The sequence below is a fragment of the Momordica charantia genome, assembly GCF_013281855.1.
Source record: "Momordica charantia cultivar OHB3-1 chromosome 3 unlocalized genomic scaffold, Mcharantia_2.0 BLBB01000003.1, whole genome shotgun sequence".
Taxonomy (NCBI): domain Eukaryota; kingdom Viridiplantae; phylum Streptophyta; class Magnoliopsida; order Cucurbitales; family Cucurbitaceae; genus Momordica; species Momordica charantia.
Genome location: NW_028275161.1, coordinates 16,564,220 through 16,585,309, shown reverse-complemented (window position 1 = coordinate 16,585,309; position 21,090 = coordinate 16,564,220). Strand labels below are relative to the sequence as shown.

Sequence of the window (21,090 nt, the reverse complement as noted above, 5' to 3'; positions counted from 1 at the left end):
CATCTTGGTTAGTTATATAGTTTTTATAAATATTTTTAAAAATAATTATTTAAATTTATTTTAGTTTTTGAAATTTGACTAAAAATTTATGTTTTAAATGGAGTGAAAAACTTACCAATAAAATTGTACAAAAACATGCATAATTTTAAAAATAAAAAAAAGACGAAATAGTTATCAAATGACACTGCCAACTTTTATTTTTGTAACATTGACGAACTAGAAAATATTAGTTTTTGTGATGTTTTTTTAAACTAGGTTTAGACCTTTTTAGGGTTGATTTAGGAAAATTTTATAGTTAGTTTTTGGGTATCCTTATGACTTGATTTTAAGAGTATTTGTTGTTTGAAATCGAATTTTTTGCGACTTTGTCATTTTGTTTGTGGGTCATTTTTCCAATTTGGTTTTAAAATATAGTAACTTTTCTATATATTAAAGTTTAGGGCTAATTACATAAAATCTAAGACCAATGGTTAATTATTATTGTACTAAAAATGATGTTAGATACAACTTTATGTTTTAGAACTTGGATGATTTTAACACCATTGATATATATATATATATATATATATATATATATATATATATATATATATATATATATGACAATGATTTTTTTTTGGGGGGTTTATAGTGTAGTAAGGTAAAATTTAAGATGAGTTTATCATATTTTATAGGGCATGTGTCAGTTTTTTTTAGTTCAACTATTGTGAGGGTGGAGAATCGAGCAATCAACCTCTAAGATGGTAATATATATCTTATCTACTGAGTTATACGCAAATTGTCTAGACTGAGTATGTAGATGTCCTTTTATAGAAGAATAAAGGTAGGATGATGAGTATACCATAAGATCAACACGATTATTTTTATCTTTTTTTGGACATAGAATAAGTATACTAGGCTCGAAAAGCATGTAATGCTCTTTTCCTAGAAGAGTAAGGTAAGGATGATCGAGCAAATTAAACTGGGTCGAATAGGATAGGTTTCTCTTTTTAGCTTGTAGAATAAAGAGTATATAGTAAGAAGCTCTCATTTAAAGATGTGGTGCTCCTTTTGTACTTAAAAGTGAGAAGCTAGCAATTTCTTCGCCTGCTGATCTCTACCCTTGACCAAGATGAGAGATCAGCCATAAAACATCTCTTGTCCTTGGCAAATCAAGAGATGACTTGTTCCTTGGCACCATATCATTTATTTGTAGGTAGGACCATATAGTTAACTGTCAAATGATTACTCTTTCTTTCTATAACAACTTTGAGATCGCTATATATTTGAAGTATATAAGGCCTAGTCTTATTAACGAAAGATTCATGTTTGGTTCGGGAAGGGATGTCGAAGTTTTGAAATGAATGGAAAGACAATCTGCTTTCATTAAGTGATTTATTAGATAATCGAAAATAGAGGATCTTGAAAACCATTCAAAATTCAGAAAAACTTTGCGAGGGGGCAATTGAACAGTTGGAAAAAGCCTGATCTCGCTTAAGGAAAGTCGAAATATGGAAGTGGATCAGTTTTGAGTGAATGAAAGTCGAAATGGAAGTCTGATCTTGTTTCTTGTTTTCGTTTTTCGTTTTTAGTTTTGTTTCGAAATATAAATAAAAATATTGTTTTGACATTTTTTATTCTGTGGGTGTTGAGGTCAATGCGATTTTATTTTTCTTTATTAAAAAGTAAGAAACATAAACAAGAAAACAGAAACATTACCGGACTCATAATAACTGTCTTGTTGATCATTCCACCGGCCAGCACTAGTCCTTGTATGACCTAAGGATAAAATTTGTTTTCTTATTCATATTTAATGGAGCATACTAGCTTAGGTAAACTATTGAAATCTAGAGAATTTAGTACCAACAAGAATGGTTCGGGAGTTTAATTTCTTTGGTCATGAATATATCTTTCATAGTAAATATTTCAAAATGTTAATATATTGATGAAAGTTTTCCTTCGTATATTTTGTTGATGAAGTACATAAGAATATTATAAGAAATAAAGAAAATTCCACTTCAGATGTGAGACTTCTGTAAAGTTCATGTACAATTTTACTCTGACAAAAGTGGAGATAGGAAAATTTTGAAATTTTAGATATAAAAAATAAAAAAATCCTATCAAGAATAGTGATGAAAGAGAAATTGAGGAAAATATAACAATAATATTGAGAAATGAATTATTTTAGTTAAAACTCAAATTCAGTTTGCAACACAGGACTAATTTAAACCTAACTCAATTGATTAAAATATTATTAACCCCTATCAAATTTTCGTGGCGTTATAAAGTTAAACCTAAAGTAAAAACAACAATGTCTGTTTTATATTTGATTGTTTTAATCATAATTAATTATAGTTAATTTAGTTTTATTAATGGTAAAAAAAAGTTGGCATTGACAATATCTTATAAATATACAAAACAACCAAATAATTGGCAAAGTGGGGAGTGATGTTTGGAATATTGAAAAGTTGAGGCGATTTTTCATATGGGCAAGGAGTCAAATATTTACATGGGAAGAAAAAAAAAGTTAGGATAAATAATAATATATGCCAAAAACAGAATGTTTTCAAGTTCATGGCATCAAGAATCTCCAAAAGTAGGAACCAAATCTTTGGAGAAATATAGCTCCCATTTTGTAAGGAGCCCATAGTATTGAAGCAATAGACACTTATATGAACTTTCACGTATTTGGTGCATAAATTGGAAAATATTAGAAGTCTCGATTACATCTCGTTTGCAATACAAAGAGTAGTTTGAAAGTGTCAAGATATTGATATGGTGTCAGCTTAAGAAGTTTTAGCGGTTGAATTAGTGATTTGAGAGAGTACGACAAAACAGTAGTACTGATTTTTGTTTCTCAAGGTGCCATCATGAAAATATATGATTCGTTGGGAATTAAGTATTTATAAAATAAAGTTTTTTAATAAAATTATTATTACAATTTAAATATATAGAATGAGAATATACCCTAATTAATTGGAAGTTACTAAGTTGAATATCACCCTAAGGGAAAAAACGTAGAAAATATTGTAGAATTGTTGGATAGAGATTCATGTTTAGTAGCATTTTTTGCCTTAATTTTTCATTTATTTCCCTTGGTTTGAAATTTTTTCTTTTGTTTTGTTTAATACGTTTTATTACCATCATCTTACTTCGCTATTTGCTTTTCCAAGAGTGCATTTGAGGTAAATGAAGATAACAAACCAGATCTTTTGGATCTAAAATTTGTATATAATTTAAAATGGGCGTCAGGTTAAAAATATGAAATATGAAGGATAAAATAATAAACATAACAATGTCAACTTGAATATAGTTCAATTGAATCAGGTACTTACCTACCGTGAGTTCAAATCCCCACCTCTACATATAGTATTAAAAAAATGATAAATATAAATATATTATCGACATAAAGACTTCAACTTGAAAAGATGATAAATCTAGATTAGACAGATGAAAATGCTACCATTTATTATTATTATTTTACAAACACGTCGGTAGAGATGATATAATCTAAATCTTAAATGAAAGTTTTAGGCTAATTAGTTTTTTTTTTTAATGGCTAAACTAATTAGGGCTAGAAATGATTTAATTTTTAAGAGAAAAAATAAAAGCAAAAATAGAAGATTCGGATTAAAGGAACTTGTGGAGTGGACCTAGTGAAAGGGAAACAAGTGTCATTTTTTCCAACATTTGGAGGTTGAAATTCATCCTCACATGCTTTTCAATACCATCCCTAAATTTAATATTCCTATTCCTCTCCCGTCCTATTAATAATTAATCATTTTTCTAACCAATAATTAATCATTTTAGTAATAAGTAAACTAAATGATAATCCATTTTAGACATCATTCTCGCCAATTAAGTTCCAAAATACATATACTTTTATTTTATCTAATTGACATATTTCTTTATGTTACATCATATCGAAGTATCACTCGACATGATTAGTGTGTCACATCGATATTATAAATTCATAAGTGACAATACTAATGACATATTTATTATATTTTCAAACTTAACTCTAATTTTATTATGCTAACATAATTGAAATCTTTTTATTCCTAAAAGGAGAAGTTGAAATATTTCAAAGTTTATGAATTAAAGAAATAAAAATATTAATTTTTGTTTAAAAAATAAATTTGAATACTATTTTGGTATAGGTATATTTTCCAATTTTGTTCATTTTAATTTTAATCTTTTTATGTATTTTCAAAAAATGACCAATTTAATTCTTAATTTAAAAATTTTAACACAAATTTTATATATAGTGAAAACTCTTTAATACAAATTTATAGTCAAATTTTGAGAAATTTAGTAAGTAAAGTGTCGTACTAAAATTGTGATGAAAATAAATGTGACAAAAATAAAAATCAATGAACTAAAATTATCACTTTTTCAAAGTACATGAATTAAAATGTACGTATCAAAAGTACAAGAACTAAAATAAACAAAAATTGAAAGTAGAAGAATCACAATGTACCAAAGTCGAAAGTACGAGAACCAAAATTGTCACTTTTTCAAAGCATGTAGACCAAAATGGACTATCAAAAGTATAAAGGATAAAATAAACAAAAGTTGAAAGCATAGAGACTAGAATGAATCAAAGTAAAAAATACTAACACTAAAATATTATTTAAAAAAAAAAATATATATAAATTTTTGTAAATATTTTAAGAGAAAAAGAAAGGTACCACTACCAATACAACGTCACAATTTCCATATTTAAATGGTGAGTTTTGGAAATAATGAATTTGAACACTGAAAATTTAATTTAATTAAATTTACTTTTGTGCAAAACGCGGACCTCGAAATTGTACGTTTTGATACGGATCCTCAAGAAAAGGTAAATTATAAAATTATCTACCATTGGTCGCGTGTGACTGACACACCAAAAATCGCGTCCCCCACGCGCTCTCTCGTTCTAAACAAATGCCAAATCGCATCCACACGCGCCTTCCGTTCGACCCCTCCACCTCGGACACGCATGTCCCACCATTAGCTGACGTCAACCCGACGGCGCTTTGACGTCGTCCACAACCCATTGGTCTTCCCCTTTCGACCGCGTTCATTGAGGAAACGTCACCGTTACCATCCGACATGCTGGCGGCCACGTGGACAAGAGCCTCGTGTTTGGTGTGTGTTTTCCGCGTAAAGGACAGCTCCGGTGGAATCCACGTGGCGTGGTTTCATTAATTAGTTGACTATTTTTGCCAATGAGATAAAAAGGTAATATGACGCACTCGCTATTATCAATTGAAATTGGCCACGTGTCATGCCACCATCTAAAGTGTTGGCGATTTTTTTTTTCCTTATCGTACCTTTTAAATAGATTAATTGTCTTTCCTTAAATTCAGAATCAATAATAAATGCATTTAAGAGAAGAATATTAGAGTTAGTTTGAAAATCGAAACGCTTTTTCAAAGAAATGCTTTTACATTTGACTTCTTTAGGAAATTAAATGTTTTTTCTAAAAAAAAAGGTTAAGTGTGTTTAGAATTTTTAATAATTGAAAAATATTTTGGAAAATATTTTTAATTAGCTAAAAATATTAGAGTTTGGATGGTTTTTTAAAATATAGATTTTGACTAAAAGTTTTTTTTTTTCTATAAACATTTTCTGAAGTTTTTTGTAACAATAAATTGGAGTACGAGAGTTTGAACTTCCGATCAAGATTGGGGGATGAGTAAATGTCCATTATCATTTTTTTTGTTAAAAGTGTTTTTCTATTATGCTAAGAGTCCCAATAAACTCGCTTTTTATTTATTTATTTTTACCATTAATAGAAAATAGAAAATCGACAATTGACAAAACTTTTTGTGGATTAATTTCTTTTCATCTAATTAATTACTATGATTTTCTCACTTGATGGGTCATATAGTTGGGGAAATGAAACGTCATACTTCCATTTGGCTCATAAATACCTGACAAATTTTATGACTCAAAAAAAAAATTCAACATAAAAATTTGATTTAAAATGTACTAAATACTTCTTTATCTTTTTTTTTATTCTACATATTAAGGAGCGCATCTTCACTTTTACACCATTTTCATATATATATATATATATATATCATCTAATAATAATTAATTTTACGTTAAACATGTATATTAACTCACAATTTGCTAATCAATCATAGGTTCAAGTGTGACTTCCAAATGAGGTCTTTTAAGCTAATTAGAATTATAAACTTGCAACATAAATTTAGTTCAGTAACAAGTGACACATGTATCTGACTAAGAAATCATGACTTCGAATATCTCCACCCGACTTATTGTACTTGAAAAACAATACAATTATGAACTAAATACGTGGAACAACTACTAATATACGTATTGTTGGGTTATAGTCCTACATTGTTCGATCTATATTCGAGAGGTAATATCTCGATGCACGAATCTCTATTGATAGAGGTGAGCTTCAATAGAACTTTTGACAGTGTTCTAACGACTCTCTGACCAAGGGAAACGCGACGTCTTGTTAGAGAATATCCTAGTTGCCTTTTGTATCAAATCAGCCAGACAATGATATGTTGTTTGGCTTAGCTTCTGCAGAGCTATTAAAACTTGAATCAATTCGAAAGACTCGGTTGATTCTTCTGCTCATCACTATGAAGATAGCTTTGGATGTCTAACAAATCATAAAGGTGATAATTTGTCTCCAACATCCATCAATATATTTTTTAAATTTGAGACATCGACATTTCTATCCGAGTCCCTTTTCTAATTCCAATAGTAATGGGTCCCACACCATTGACTCTGACTCTAAGCCGCCATTGACCTCCCAATTAAATCTGAATAACATTATTGTTACAATTTAATATATTTTTTTTTTGTCTCTTTGCAAAAATGAATAATATATTTTCTTTTTCCAGTATTTTTATATTGTGTATACCATAAAAAGTTCGTCCCTTCCCTTTCATGTGATCATCACTTTTTTGGTTTAGTATATAATATATATAACATTCTTCATTTAAAAACAACAATGCCTCTTGGTTGGACTCTTTTTATATTTTTTTTATTTAAATCTTATTTTGTATTTTATTCAGATTATTAAAAATTTACTAATTTGACTTAAAATTTTTATTTTAATTCTTAAATGTCCAGAATATAACGACTATACTAGTATAATAGTTGTTTTTATTCTACCACTTAATATTACACTCATTCGATAACCACTTCAGCCAATCTATGTTCTTTTAATGTATCGTCACGTCAATAATTCAATTTTACGAGGGATAGAAACTTCTTTTTTATTACAACAAATTTAGGATATAAGGGTCTCAACCTCCGACATCTAAAGAAGAAGTAGACACAATTTTCGTTGAGGAGAATAATGTGGTAGAGACTAAATCATCCTAACTACTAAAAAAAATAGATATTTAAAAATAATATTAATTTCCTTAAATTATCTTATTTTTAACTAACTAATTTGAATGAAAAAGTATTGATTGATTTCTACAAATCTCTCTCCCTCCTCTTTCTCTTAATCTTGTCTTCTAATGCAAATGCTCAATCGCTCAATTCTTTGATTGAGAAAATTGAGGTATGAAAAGTAATTTTGATTTAAGAGATCAAGGGTCCCCTCAAAAGAAAAACTCTTCGAGTTTCATATATTTTTTTTCATTTAAAAAATAGCTAAATATTATTAAATATACTAAAATTACTATTTCTTTTCTCTAGGACAAAGATTAATATTTAATTTATTCACTAATTTAAATGTTTAAACTCTAAAAATATTCAATAAAAATGGTAAAAAGGTAGTAAATAGAAATATAGCTAAGGAGGAATGAGAGATTCGACAAGAATATGACAATTTTATAAGTAGATTTTTATTATTGATAGACAACTATCACTGATTTACTTCTCTCGATAATATATACTAATAGATGTTTATTACCGATAGATTGAGAACATGCAAAAAAAAAAAAATATATATATATATATATATATATATATATATATATATTATTTGAGTTCCACTTAAATTGTATCATATTTGTCAATATTTTTAGCCGGCTCTTATTTTTTACCACACCATTACTCTTACATAGTTACATTAATCATGATTAAAAAGATTAAGGGTAAGGAAAAGACGTGTCTTCTCCTTCACCTTGTCCTTTTCATCATTTCCAACCCAATGCCCTATTTCAAATAAAGATTCCCGCTTCACTTGAGGAGGGAATCTACGAGCTCCCGATCGACCCCGCGAAGATTTTTGATATCTCTAAATGAGGCAAAGTGGGTGAAGGAGGAGACCCTATTGATTGGAGTTGCCATTTGGGCAAAAGGGCATGCGCATGCAGGCACATGCATGCCATGGGAGCAAGTTATGAAGAGCCATCAACAGCTGCTTCGCACCAAAACCAGGCCATATAAAGTCATGATAGTGACTAATAAGATAAATTAATTTTGATGAAAATTGAAGTCGTTTTTTTTTACTGAGTACTCAGTCATGCAACTAATTAATTGGCGAGTCATGTCAATTCCAAACTATATAATAAATAATGGAAGATTTTTCAATCCTAGGTCCACATGTCACCTCTTGCATCAATTCTAGGGGTAATTTGGTAATCGTATTTTATGGTTATTATTTTTTAATAGCTAGTGTCTTCTTTCACAGATTTAAATCTTCATTCTGATCTCCCTGAGGGGCATTCTTTATATGGAAGGAAAAAAAAAGTAGGTAGAAATAGTGCTCATGAGCTTAATTTCTTAAACTACAAAATAAAATATAAAATGGTTATTGTTCGATTTATGTGTCACTGCAATGATATTGTCTGATTTGAAACTTTTTTTAGTTCAACAATATACATAGATGGAGATTCGAACCTCCGATCTTTTAGTTGAGAATATATATATCTTAATTAGTATAGCTATAGCCAATTCATGTTTGCTTTCAGACTTGACTTCACATAAAATTTTAACTAAATATATTCAATAATTCTTATTCTTTTAGGTGACTTTTTAATTAGTTTGGTCTAATTTAATCTTTTTAAAAGTCTTAATTTATTAAAAAAGTTCTCATTTAAGCCTTCCAAAAAAAAATCCTGAATTAAGCCTTTCCAAAAAAAAAAAAAAAAGAATTATTGTTAACAAATTACTATTTCAATTAACATCTAGATATAGGTATATGTCATTCAAATCCTTCTTGACAACATGAAATGAAATTTGCCCATGAGCAAAATTCAACATCCTATCAACAAATTATATTTCTTCTAATAAGCGACATGCAAAACAATACTTTTTTTAGTACAATATGTTGGGGAGGGAATTCGAACTCACCACTTTTTGGTTGGAGGTATACGACAATTATCGTTGAGCTATACTCGTTTTATCGTCTACAAAACAATACTGTAATGACACATCAACTTTATTTTAACACATATTTTTCTACAAAGTAACTTACTTGAAAAATTTAATACATTAATGATAAAAATAAAATTTCTACAAGATTAAGAATTGAGAAGTACAAGATCATAAAATCACTCATGGATGTATTTAATTAGCTTTTCCAAAAAAAAAAAAATTACACCAAAAATGGAGATACTATCTTTACTTATACACAACTAAAGTCTTCTCGACACTCCGATAGATGACGTGTGAGACTTTGTTCGGATTCTCAACATTTGACATTTTTTTTTCTTTCGAGTCCTTCAAATGCCTAAATCATTAAGCTCAAGTGCTATGGTGGTCCTTATGTACTTAAATTGGACCCCAATTGCACCTCTTTTTGGGGTCACCATTATTATCAGACCTTGTCCCCAGAGCTCTATATCAAGCCAAGTACTTTCTTTTAAAATACATGTAAGGTTAAAGCTTATTTTGTTGTAATTAAGTCATATACGAGAATAGATTTTTAATTTAATCGTCCCTCTTTGATTTTGGATCGTGTAACATATATTTATTTTCACAGTATTATGATATTAGGTTGCTTTGGACTTAAGCTAAGTTGTTGTCCTTTTAATTATTTTTATACCGATACTTTTCTAGATCACTTCTAACGGATCATGTGAGATTAGGGTCTTGCATTTAAGTAAATAATCACTACTGCATCTTTCTTTATTTCTAAGGCGTTTTTTCTCAAACAATTATCCATCGAATTCACCTTCAAGTGCATGCCACATTAATGATTTACTTCCGTTCTCTCCAATCACACGATCTTATTTTTATAGGTCTCAACCACAAATCACATTATAAAATAGATCGTCACAAACCACTATTTGTCGTGTCCTATAAGACTTAGTGACACAGTGATATAGACTTTATAGTAATAGATAGATATAGAGGTCATCTTGGAGTGGGTGGGTGTGAGGGAGATATTTGGGAAGGAAGAAGAGGATATATCCAAGGCAAACCAGTGGCAAAGATGGGTCAAGAATCCAAGTGGCTGTCAAATAGGGGTTGTGAGAGTTTTCCTTTTCCTTTTTTTCTTTTTTCTTCAACATTTTTTGAAGGGAGGGGCTTAAAAATTTTTGGTGGATAGTCTCGTGAGATTTGCCGTGGCAAGCGTTTGGGACCCTTGTGATACCATCTACCTTGAAATCTCAATTAAGTTCAAACTTTAAGTTGGTAATAGTGTTTCTCGACCCAGATAACGAGTCTCGATTATAAGGATATAACGTAAGTAATATAACATCAGTTCTGTGAAATTAAAAAGAAAAAAAAAAAGAAAAGAGAAAGAAAGTGTATAGTGGGTATGTGTATTTTTCACTGCCATGTTGTGAGATGAGCACTATGAGTGGTAAAGCACACTCCTTTGCTTGACTTCTCTGTTTGTATGCTTGTGCTATGCTTTGTTTTTTTTTTTATCTCTTTTTCCTATTTAGAATCCAATTTCAAACTGACTTCTCTATTTATATATATATATATTATGGCTTGCTCCGGAGGAATAACACACACTTTCTCCCTCCATATATGTACATGTGATGCACGAGAGGTAGAGGAGGGTACATAGATAAATTGACACTAGAGGAGATCAGATTAGTATGATTAGAAAAAGTATTAAGATATATGTAAATAATTATTACGGTAACTCATTTACTTAAATTTTTGGGTTGATTGATGATTTAATATAATATGAGAGTACAACAAAATCTTAATTGATAGTAACTATCTATACGATAATAATTTAGCAATTAATAAATATTCAAATTATCATTACCAAAAAATATTGGGCGTTACAGAAAATTTGGGTTGGAATTTGGATTATATTCCTCTTTCTTTAGAAGATTTATAAATGACTAATGAGATAGGAACGGGCCATGTGGTTGGGCTCTTTCTTCCAACTCACTAACTTAGGCCCAACTCAATTTATATACATCTTTAAAATAAAAATAAAAATAAAAATTATTATTATTTAAAAAGAAAAGAAAAAAACTCTGATTTGGAATTCTCAACCTTGAAGCAATCATGCCTTATGACTTATGAGAGTTTAAGTCTACGTTGAGCCGCAATTACTTTTGAATCCGTTCGAGATTTAAATCTTCGCCTCATATTTGTTGAACTAAAAAAGAAATTGAAATCTTAAAGGTATTATTTTTATTTTTTAATTGACTGCTGCATTTATGTTAATTTTATAAAAACCTTCCTCTGGGATGTTAGCTCACATTAATATAAGGTATAAGTGTGAATTTAGAGGAATGATAAAATTGAGAGAATATGCCGAAATGATTATGGTTTCACTAAATATAATTGTTTGATAAATGCAAAATTGAATGACCTACTGATACTAGTAAAGTATAAATAAAAGACTAATTTAAAGATAAACCCAAATCATAATAGGAAATAAAACTTAATTCAAATAAACTAATCTAAATTTAAGTCTATTTCAAATTACATAATCTAATAATATAATCTAATTGCTCACAGTTTTTCGAGTTTGGTTCTGTATGAGATTAGCGGTTCATTTTAGTCAAAAAAAAAAAAAAAAACTCTTTGGTCAAATGGCCCAACTTTCGAGTTGCTAGAACACAAGCCTTGGCCCATTTCGCTTTCAAAATATAGTTATTTTGAAACATCTTTTTCAACTCTAAAATTTGGATTTTTTTTTTAGAATAATGTAATTAAAAAAAAAAACAAAAAATGTGGTAGTTTGAAAATAATTCCAAAAGTAGGTTAGCTAAATCACGTACAATGTATACAATTGAGTGAACTCGTCGCAAGCAGATCCAAGATTTTACCTCAAAAGCACAAAGGAATATAAACCTAATAGAAAAATATCAATTTTAAACTTTGAACTTGAAAATGCGTATCAAGTTGTACTTTACAAAATGTTGTAATTTTCATCTGTGTTGTAAATTTTACTTTTTGATAGATTTTTCATTTAAAAATTTGTTGAAAAAATATTCTCGTGCGTAGGATTTAGGGGAAAAAACGATAGAGTTGATTTTTTTTGTTTAAACTCGTAAGTCAAAAAATATATTTTTAAAAAGTAGGTTATTCGAGCAAACAGGAAACTTTTACCGGTCAACTCCATCAATTTGTTGACTATTATGTACATTCTCATTTTTTTTCTCTTTCTTTTCTTTGTTTTTCAGTTTTCTTTCTCTTCTCTGTTTTTTTTTTTTCGATTTCGATTTTCATCACTTTCTTCGAATTCAAATGGAGATTGAGTTATAACTTTAATGCAGGATAATATAAGCATAAATCTTGAACTTGAATCTATATTGCATAAATTTCGTTCCCTAGATTTTCTTTTTTTTAATTTGGGTTCATTGAAATTAAATAGGATTCATGTAAAATTTGGGGAGTTCGAAAAAACTTGCCCAAGATTCATTTAAACTTGCTCAAGTTTTACATGAATCTTGGGCAAGTTTTCTTCAAACTCACTCGAGTTTGCATGAATCTTAGGCAATATTCAAGCTCAATATTTATCCATTTAATTTCAACCAACCCAAATTTAAAAAAAAAATCTTGGGGGTCGAGATTTATACATTATGGATTCAAGTTCGAGATTTATGTATATGGCTTCAAGTCCGAGATTTATGTCCATTTTAATTTCAATGAACCCAAATAAAAAAAAAATCATCCTAGATTAAAGTTGTATCTGAGTCCCCATTCGAATAAGAAGAAAGTGACGAAAATCGAAAGCGAACAAAATGAGAAGAGAAAGATAACCGAAAAACAAGAGAAGAGGTAAAGAAAGAAAATGATAAGGGACATTAACAGTCATTTCATCTGACATTTCAAAAAAACATTTATTAGGTTGAAACCTAAGTATTAAAAAGGTAGGTCAATTGAGCAAATTGAAAACTTTTTTGGGTTATATTCATCGATTTCTTATAATAGTTCTCTCATCTGCCTTACAATTTCAAAAATGCATTTATTAAGTTACAAAAGTTGAGTCATTCGAATAAAGTGAAAACGTTTTTGGATTATATATGTCAATTTTCCGTGACAAGGAGGGCTAGATATAGTGAGAGGATGCCCTCATTGTATACAAGGAAAGGAAGGAAAAATGATTGAAGTTAAATGTAACTCTCTTCAACACACTTTTAGTTATGTGCCCTAATGTTGGCTACTTTAATGGAGCTGTTGAAATTTTTGAAGACATGAACAGCTTAATTCATGAACTTTTATATATATATATATACAGGGAAAAAGGAACTTCAACTGATCACATGAACTACAGAAGATAACATTTCTTGATGGGTAAGGAAATGGATCGTGGGGGGAAAATTTCCAAGTCAAGAACAAGAAACCTTGGTACCAACACTCTGTTTTGCTAACCAATCGGCCGACCAGTTGAACTCTCGAAGGACATGATCGGCGTCGAAACCATGGAGAATATTGGTTAGCAGATTGATATCGTGGAGCCAAACACCTTCCGGATCTAAGGGAGAAGATTGATTTTTGATAAGCTAGACCGTGACAAGAGAATCAGAATGAACACGAATTTTGATAAACTGGACCGCGAACAAAAATTGCACGAATTTCAGCGAGAAGATGATTAAATATAATTCATGAACTTATACTTAGTTTAAATCTCTACAGATCAAAATAAAATAAACATGAAAGTTTCAGTACCACAAATGAAATTAAACACACTGTACCTAAAATTATTAATTATTTATAAAATAAGACCCTTTAGTAGTTTAAAAAATGCTTTGCTTTTTACATTATTTTATTAAGAATACATTAAACAATTTTTTTTAGAAAAAGCACATTAAAAGGGTCATTAGTTTATGAATAACATTGGCTTCTTAAATGTAACAAAAAAGGTGGTAGCCTTTGTCACACCCAATCATTTTTTTAATTATTATTACTTACTTTTATTATTATTATTATTTTAATTGTTTCAAAAAAAAAATATATTCTTATTACTTTAATTTTTTGGCAAAGTTTTGGGTCTTCCTTTTTCTCCGGATCCATTTCCACCCACCAACCTTGAAACAACAATAATATTTAAGTTAAATTATATAATTTGTCTTTGTACACATAGGTTATAACATAGTATTTATATTCCCTCTTGAAACTTTAAAAAAATTCAATTAAATTTATTATTTTGAATTTTGCTTATTCTTATAGATAAATTACAGAGATATATGACAATTAATTTCTTGAAATTTAGACGATGGTTCGAATTGACACCAAATTTCAACAAATAAAAAAATATTTTGATGAAATTTTGTATGAGATCCTGTGATTTAGTCAGGTAGAAGATCGAACCATCCACCTTCAAGATGACAATAGAGGACTTGTCCACGAAAGATTAATTGGAAAATAAATAGATCTGATAATTATCCATCTCATTAATTTCATATATTTCAAAATTGAGGCAAAATGGTAAGATTTTGAAATTTTGAGACAAAAATGATTTATTTTAAAACTTAAATGATTTTATCCTTAATTTATTTAATCTTCCTTATCCAATAATTTATTAATTAGAAATAAAAATTTCGGCGACATCAAATAAATGCGCGCATCGTGCAGTTCCAATTTGGCTCACAATTCTCTCCTACTAAAACTAATTAATATCTTAAGTTGCTTAAGCTAGATTTTTTTTCTTTTAAATTCCTTTTTTTAAATTTTATTTTACATTTATTTTACTATAATTCCAAATTTTACATTAAAATTAATTCTATTTATCATAATAGTTTCATTGAGAGTATCTAAGGAATAATGTACGATATATATTGAATATTTTTACCAACGTTCAATGGATAAAGACATATAGGATCATTTTAAGGTTTGACGGTTTGATCTTTTTAAATTAAAAATAACAAAGGGTTTCTAAATTCTGTAAATTCTCTAAAAATTATCAACGGTCTAATCTTTGGGCCATTTGAAAATTGAAAGAAAAGAAAAACTTGCATTATTTTTAAGTTTTACTATACATGCTACAACATGAAAATAAGAAAACTTCGTTAAAGATTAAAATCTTTAATGTTTAAGTATTTTCCTTTTTAATTTAGATCTAATAGTTTAAAAGGTTTCAATTTAATCAATTATATTTTAACATTTTCTAATATAATCATCCACTCATAAGACATAATACTAATTATATTTGTGTAAATTTAGTGAATAAAGTTTTTAATTTATTTTCTAAATTCTAAGAAATTATTAGAAACGTCGAGTTTTTTTTATAATATTTTTATCTTATAATATTTTATTAATTCTTGTAAGTTTGTTATCTCTCAATTTTAATTTATTAAAATATGAGAGACTTTAAGTTTTGATTTGTTTTTTTTTTTTTACACGATGAGAGGCTGAAATTATTTAAATTGAAAAAAAAAGTCCGAAAAAAAATCTTATAGGCAAATAAAACAAAGTTGATGTGCTTTTCACCGATGTGTGAACAAGAGGACATTTCGAAGTGCAAGTTGCTGCCATTCTCTCTCTCTTCATAATTAAATTATTTATTTATTTATTTATACTCTAGTCCTAACTTTTTTTCTCCCGAGGTAATGTTTAGAGAGTTTCTTGGAGCAAAAGCATATATATATAATTTTTTTCTCTCTATCTTTAGAAAAAAGTCAACATTCATGGAGAGGAGTACCACCCAACGAGATCGAGACCATGCAAGGAAATTTGCACATATTGTTCTCTTCGATCTTTCATTTTCATGTTCCTGCTCATGTCTAAAGCGAGAATTGAATTCCCCATTTTAGAATTAATTTTATTCTTTTATAATTTAACAAATAAATATTGGTAATAAATATATCTATAAATGATGTGTTATAAAGAAGAGACGGGAGGAAAAAAAGGAAAAAGGATGACATGTGGCTCTTTTGACTCACTGATCTGGATCCAATCTTCATTTAAGTATTTTGAACTATAATAATAGTCTATCAAAATTCATCGAGGAAAAATTGATCATACCTATTATAAATCTTTGTTTATCACTCATCTTTTCAAGCTATGATCGAAAATTAATTCAATTTTTCTTTGTGCATCCGACAAGAAAATTAAACTTATCGCGCACGGATTGGCAGCCGAAGTTTTTTCTCTCAACTCAAAATTCACCGACCTAGCAGCTTATAATTCTCATTTCCCCTCTCTCTCTCTCTCTCTCTAACTTTTCTCCATCTCCTTCCATGGCGGACAATCACAAGGTCCCTTCGCATTACTCTGTTTCTCTTCCCATTTTTTGATTTCCTTCTGCTCCATCGCTTATGCTTCATTTGGGTTTTTTTTTCCTCTTTTTTGTTTTGGTGTACTTACAGTCGAAGGATGCTATCATGGTGCTGACAGTGGATTTGCAGTGCCATCGATGCTATAATAAAGTCAGGAAAGTTCTCTCCAAATTCCATCGTGAGTTTTTTTTTCTTCCCTTATTCTTCTTGGTAATGTTCTCTTTACTTATTATTCTGGTCTCCAATCCTATTAAGAAATATTTTTTTTAGAAACAATCTCAAAATTGTATAAAAATTTAAGATTCTTCGCATTTTCATATGAGTGTCGACATACAGTTCTATTCTCCTTTATTGAAAAGTATGTTGAAACGGAAAGGAGAAATGAAAACGTGTTTTTGAGCCGCAGAAATTCGAGACCGGATTTATGATGAAAAATTGAACGCTGTGATTATCAAAGTGGTTTGTTGCAATCCTGAGAAGTTGAGAGATAATATTTGCTGCAAAGGGCGTGGGGTTATTAAGAGCATTGAGATCAAAGAGCCTGAAAAACCCAAGCCCCCTCCGCAAAAACAAACCGATCCTCCGCCGGAGAGATCAAAAGACTCTCCTCCGGCAGCGAAACCCGCCAACCCTACGAAGCAAAAACACCCACAACCTCCGGCGGGGAAGCCAGCGGCTGCACTAACACCGGCTCCGCCGCAGATTCTCACTCCGGTCCAATCCGACCCGGTTCTCGGGTACCCGCTGGCGTACCCGTTTGGGACGGGCTGTAGACGGTGCTACGAAGGGATTGGTTGCGGCCCATGTTATCAAGGGTACGGTAGGCCCGGCCCATGTTGTGATGGCTGCGCTTCTGGAAGGCCCATTTATAACAGTTGCGGCGGAGGGGGGCCCTGTTACGTCAGCTACTCTGAGCATCTTAATGAAAAAAATGCAGCTGGATGCAGTGTCATGTGACAGGTGGCAGTCTGTGAGTGGTGGTCATTCGTGTTTACGGGTAAACTTAGGGGTGATCGGTTGGATGTTTTGCTGGTTTATTAAGTTGGGTTTGTTAAACCTTTAGTTTATTAAGTCTGTGTTTGGTTGGTGCAGAAATAGATTTATTAAGTTTGAATTTGTTAAGTCTGTTGGTGTTTCTAGGTTTAATAAGTGTGTTTTGTATTTTGTTAAACTGACTTTATTAAAGTTGGTTGAATTTTAATATTCTTTTACAAAAATAAAATGTATAAACTAATTATTAAATTTAAATAATTTAAATTACATGACTCTGCACGTGTAGCCTTTATAGTTACCCTTGTAGAAAAACAATAATCCAACCAGAAGAACAAATGTTAGTCCAGCAACAAATACATCTATAAGAAATTTTGCTAATTCTTGTATTATCTTCAGCACAAGAATTAACAGAATTTCTACCACAATTCAACTTGTTTCCAGAAAGACACCCAACATCAGCAACATGAGAGACTCAAACAAAATTCTCCTTCAAATTTGGACCATGACAGTCATCTTTACGGGCAACAAAAACGCAATTCACAATTTTCAACATTGACATGTAACCACATCAGGAGAGAGGAATTATTAGCCGCCACATTAGATCTTCGTCCGTGATGAGTACAAACATCATAGAGAAGAGAAAAATCTCCAATAGTTTGGATGAAAACAACCATGACCAACAGACCAATCCTCATCAAAAGAAGCATCAATAAAATAATTAATGGGTTGATCAACAATTTCAATTGATTAACCATGTTTCCAATTGAATCTTTCAGACTTGTTAATTTCCTGTACAACATCTTGTTTCTGCTTTTTTAAGTTTCACTCGACAATTTTGTTTAATATGGCATGGTTTCCCACATCGACAACATACCACATTCACCCGATAATCATGTTTGATATGTCTCGGTTTTCCACACCTAAAGCATCATTTAGAATTACCTTTGGACTGCCTTTTATTTATGCGCTTGCCATCATCTGAAGAGCATTCAGAAACATAATTTCTTTCTACTTTTGTCTTTTGTATAAAGAATACCTTCAACCTCGAGGGAAGATTTCTTATTATGATCACCAAGTAAAGTATTTGTTTCACTGAGATTTCTCCTTTGATAGCAAATTTTCCAACTCAATGATAGAAATGTTGGTTTACCCAATCTTGTATGGAATAAATAAACTGACATAAACTCCTTTCGCAATCCATGAAAAAGATACCAACGCAAACAAGCATCACTAACGGGCTCCTCCTTGTCCAATTTTAAAATTTCATAACACAAAGTTTTAACTTTCAGAAAATATTCTGAAATTGACAAATTACCTTGAATTTTTCCTACAAGTTTACATTCTTCAAATACTGGAACGTCGTCGTCGTGTTTTCTGAGTGAACAACCTTTCAAGTGTATCTCACACTTGCAACTCGTTGTGTTTTCTGAATGAATAACCTTTCAGGTATATCTCACACTTGCTTTAGAGAATCTACATCATGAACATACTCGATAGACTCCTTGCCAATAGAAGTATGCGATGATTCACGTCGCTGGGCGGGCTGGTAATGTTGACATGGCTTTCAAGTTGTATCGTGCAAGAATCGAAAACTAGCATATTGATCATGCGACATTCTCGACATTGATCAAAATTAATGGAGTGGCTGTGAACTATGAATGGTGCTTGAATGTGTGAAGAAATGAAGGCTATAGGCATCAAGCCTAACTTGGTTATATATAGAGCAGCTTGTTGGATGCTAGGGGTAGGGCTAAGAGACCCTAACACATCAAGACCATTCACAAAGAGATGATTAAAAACGGTTTTTCACCAAGTTGGCAATTTATATACGAAGCTGTTGAAATTTTTGAAGACGTGAAGAGCTTAATCCATGAACTTATATTTAGTTTGAATCTCTAAAGCTTAAAATCATGGTTGGATCGGAAGTTCACCTGAATTAGTTGCAGCATAAGTTGTTCTTAAGGTCCTTAATTCGTCGTGAATTTATATTTTGTTTGAATTTCTAAAGATTAAAATAAAATAAACATCGAAAGTTTCAATACCAGAAATGAATTTAAATACACGTACTTAAAATTATTAGTTATTTATAAAATAAGACCCTTTAATAGTTAAAAAATGCTTTGCTTTTTACATTATTTTATTAATATTAACAAAAGAGCACTTAAAAAGGTCATTAGTTTATGAATAAGCTTCTTAAATGCAAACCAAAAAGAGAGAGAGAGAAGAAAAGTTGGTCAATAATTAATGAATGAAGGATTGCTTAAGGCTTCAAAAAGGTTATAGCATTTGTCACACCCAATCATTTTTTAATTATTATTATTTACTTTTATTATTTTTATTTTATCTTTTTGGTAAAGTTTTGGATCTCCCTTTTTCTCTAGATCCATTTCCACCCACAACCTTGAAACAAACAATAATATTTAAGTTAAAATTATATATTTGTCTTTGTACTAAGATAGTATTTATATTCCCTCTTCAAACTTTAAGAATGTTCAATTAAATTTATCGGTTTTGAAATTTTGTTTATTCTAATAAATAAATTGCATAGATATATAGTAATCAATTTCTTGAAATTTAGATGAGATGGTGCAAGTTGACTCCCAATTTTAATAAATAAAAAACATTTTGATGAAATTTTCATATGTGATTTAATCGAGTGCAAAATTGAGCTATCTACTTTGATAGGTTGTTAATTGAATGGGTAAATAGGGAGAAAAAATTAATTTTTTTAAAAATTTAAATGACTAAAAAATAACTATCCATTAATTTATTTAATCTTTCTTATCCAATCATTTATTAATCAAAAACAAAAATTTAGGCGATTGACATCGCATATGCACGCCATCGAACGTAAACTTTTTTTTTAAAGTACGATAAGTAAGGACGAGAAATCGAACTCATAGTCTCATGGTTGAAAATACATGTCAATTATCACTAACCTATATACTCGTTTTGCTGAACTTAAACTAATTAATATCTTTTAAGTTGCATAAGTTAGATTTTCCTTATTCTTTTAAATTCTTTTTTGGATTTTATTATAATTCCAAAATTTACATTAAAATTGTATTTATCATAAAAGTTTCATGAATTTAATTTATTTTAAAATTTTGAAAGTATATATGTACTGAATATTTTTGCCAACACTCAAGGGATAAAAACACGTGTGACCATTTTAAAGTTTGATTGTTCCATCTTTTTAAACTAAAAAGAAAACATTTCCAAATTCTCTCAAAACATCAGTGGCCTTTTTAAGTCATTTTCTTAACCACCTTTGGGCCATTTTAACGCCCAAAAAAAAAAAGCAGAATTATTTTTAATACACATGCTACCCCATGAAAATGAGAAAACTTCGGCTAAATTTTAACATTTTAACATTAAATATTAAAATTAGTTTTATTTTTAAATTCAGAACCTACTATTTAAAAAGTTTCAATTTCAATTTAGTCATTTATATTTTAATATTTCAATTTAGTCTCTCACCTTAGATGTTAAAATTGACTCATGATAAACTTATAAAGTACCATACTTAAAAAAATTTTAGATT

At 29.8% G+C, this 21,090-nt stretch overlaps 1 protein-coding gene across 1 annotated transcript; it reads left to right on the top strand.

Moving 5' to 3' along the window:
- Positions 1-16,359: 16,359 nt before the first annotated feature.
- Positions 16,360-17,813, top strand: LOC111012549 (uncharacterized). Its single transcript, XM_022286718.2, has 3 exons — positions 16,360-16,532; positions 16,644-16,731; positions 16,960-17,813. The coding sequence occupies exons 1-3, from the start codon at positions 16,515-16,517 to the stop codon at positions 17,508-17,510; spliced, it is 657 nt and encodes a 218-aa protein (XP_022142410.1). The 5' UTR covers positions 16,360-16,514; the 3' UTR covers positions 17,511-17,813.
- The last annotated feature ends 3,277 nt before the right edge of the window (positions 17,814-21,090 follow it).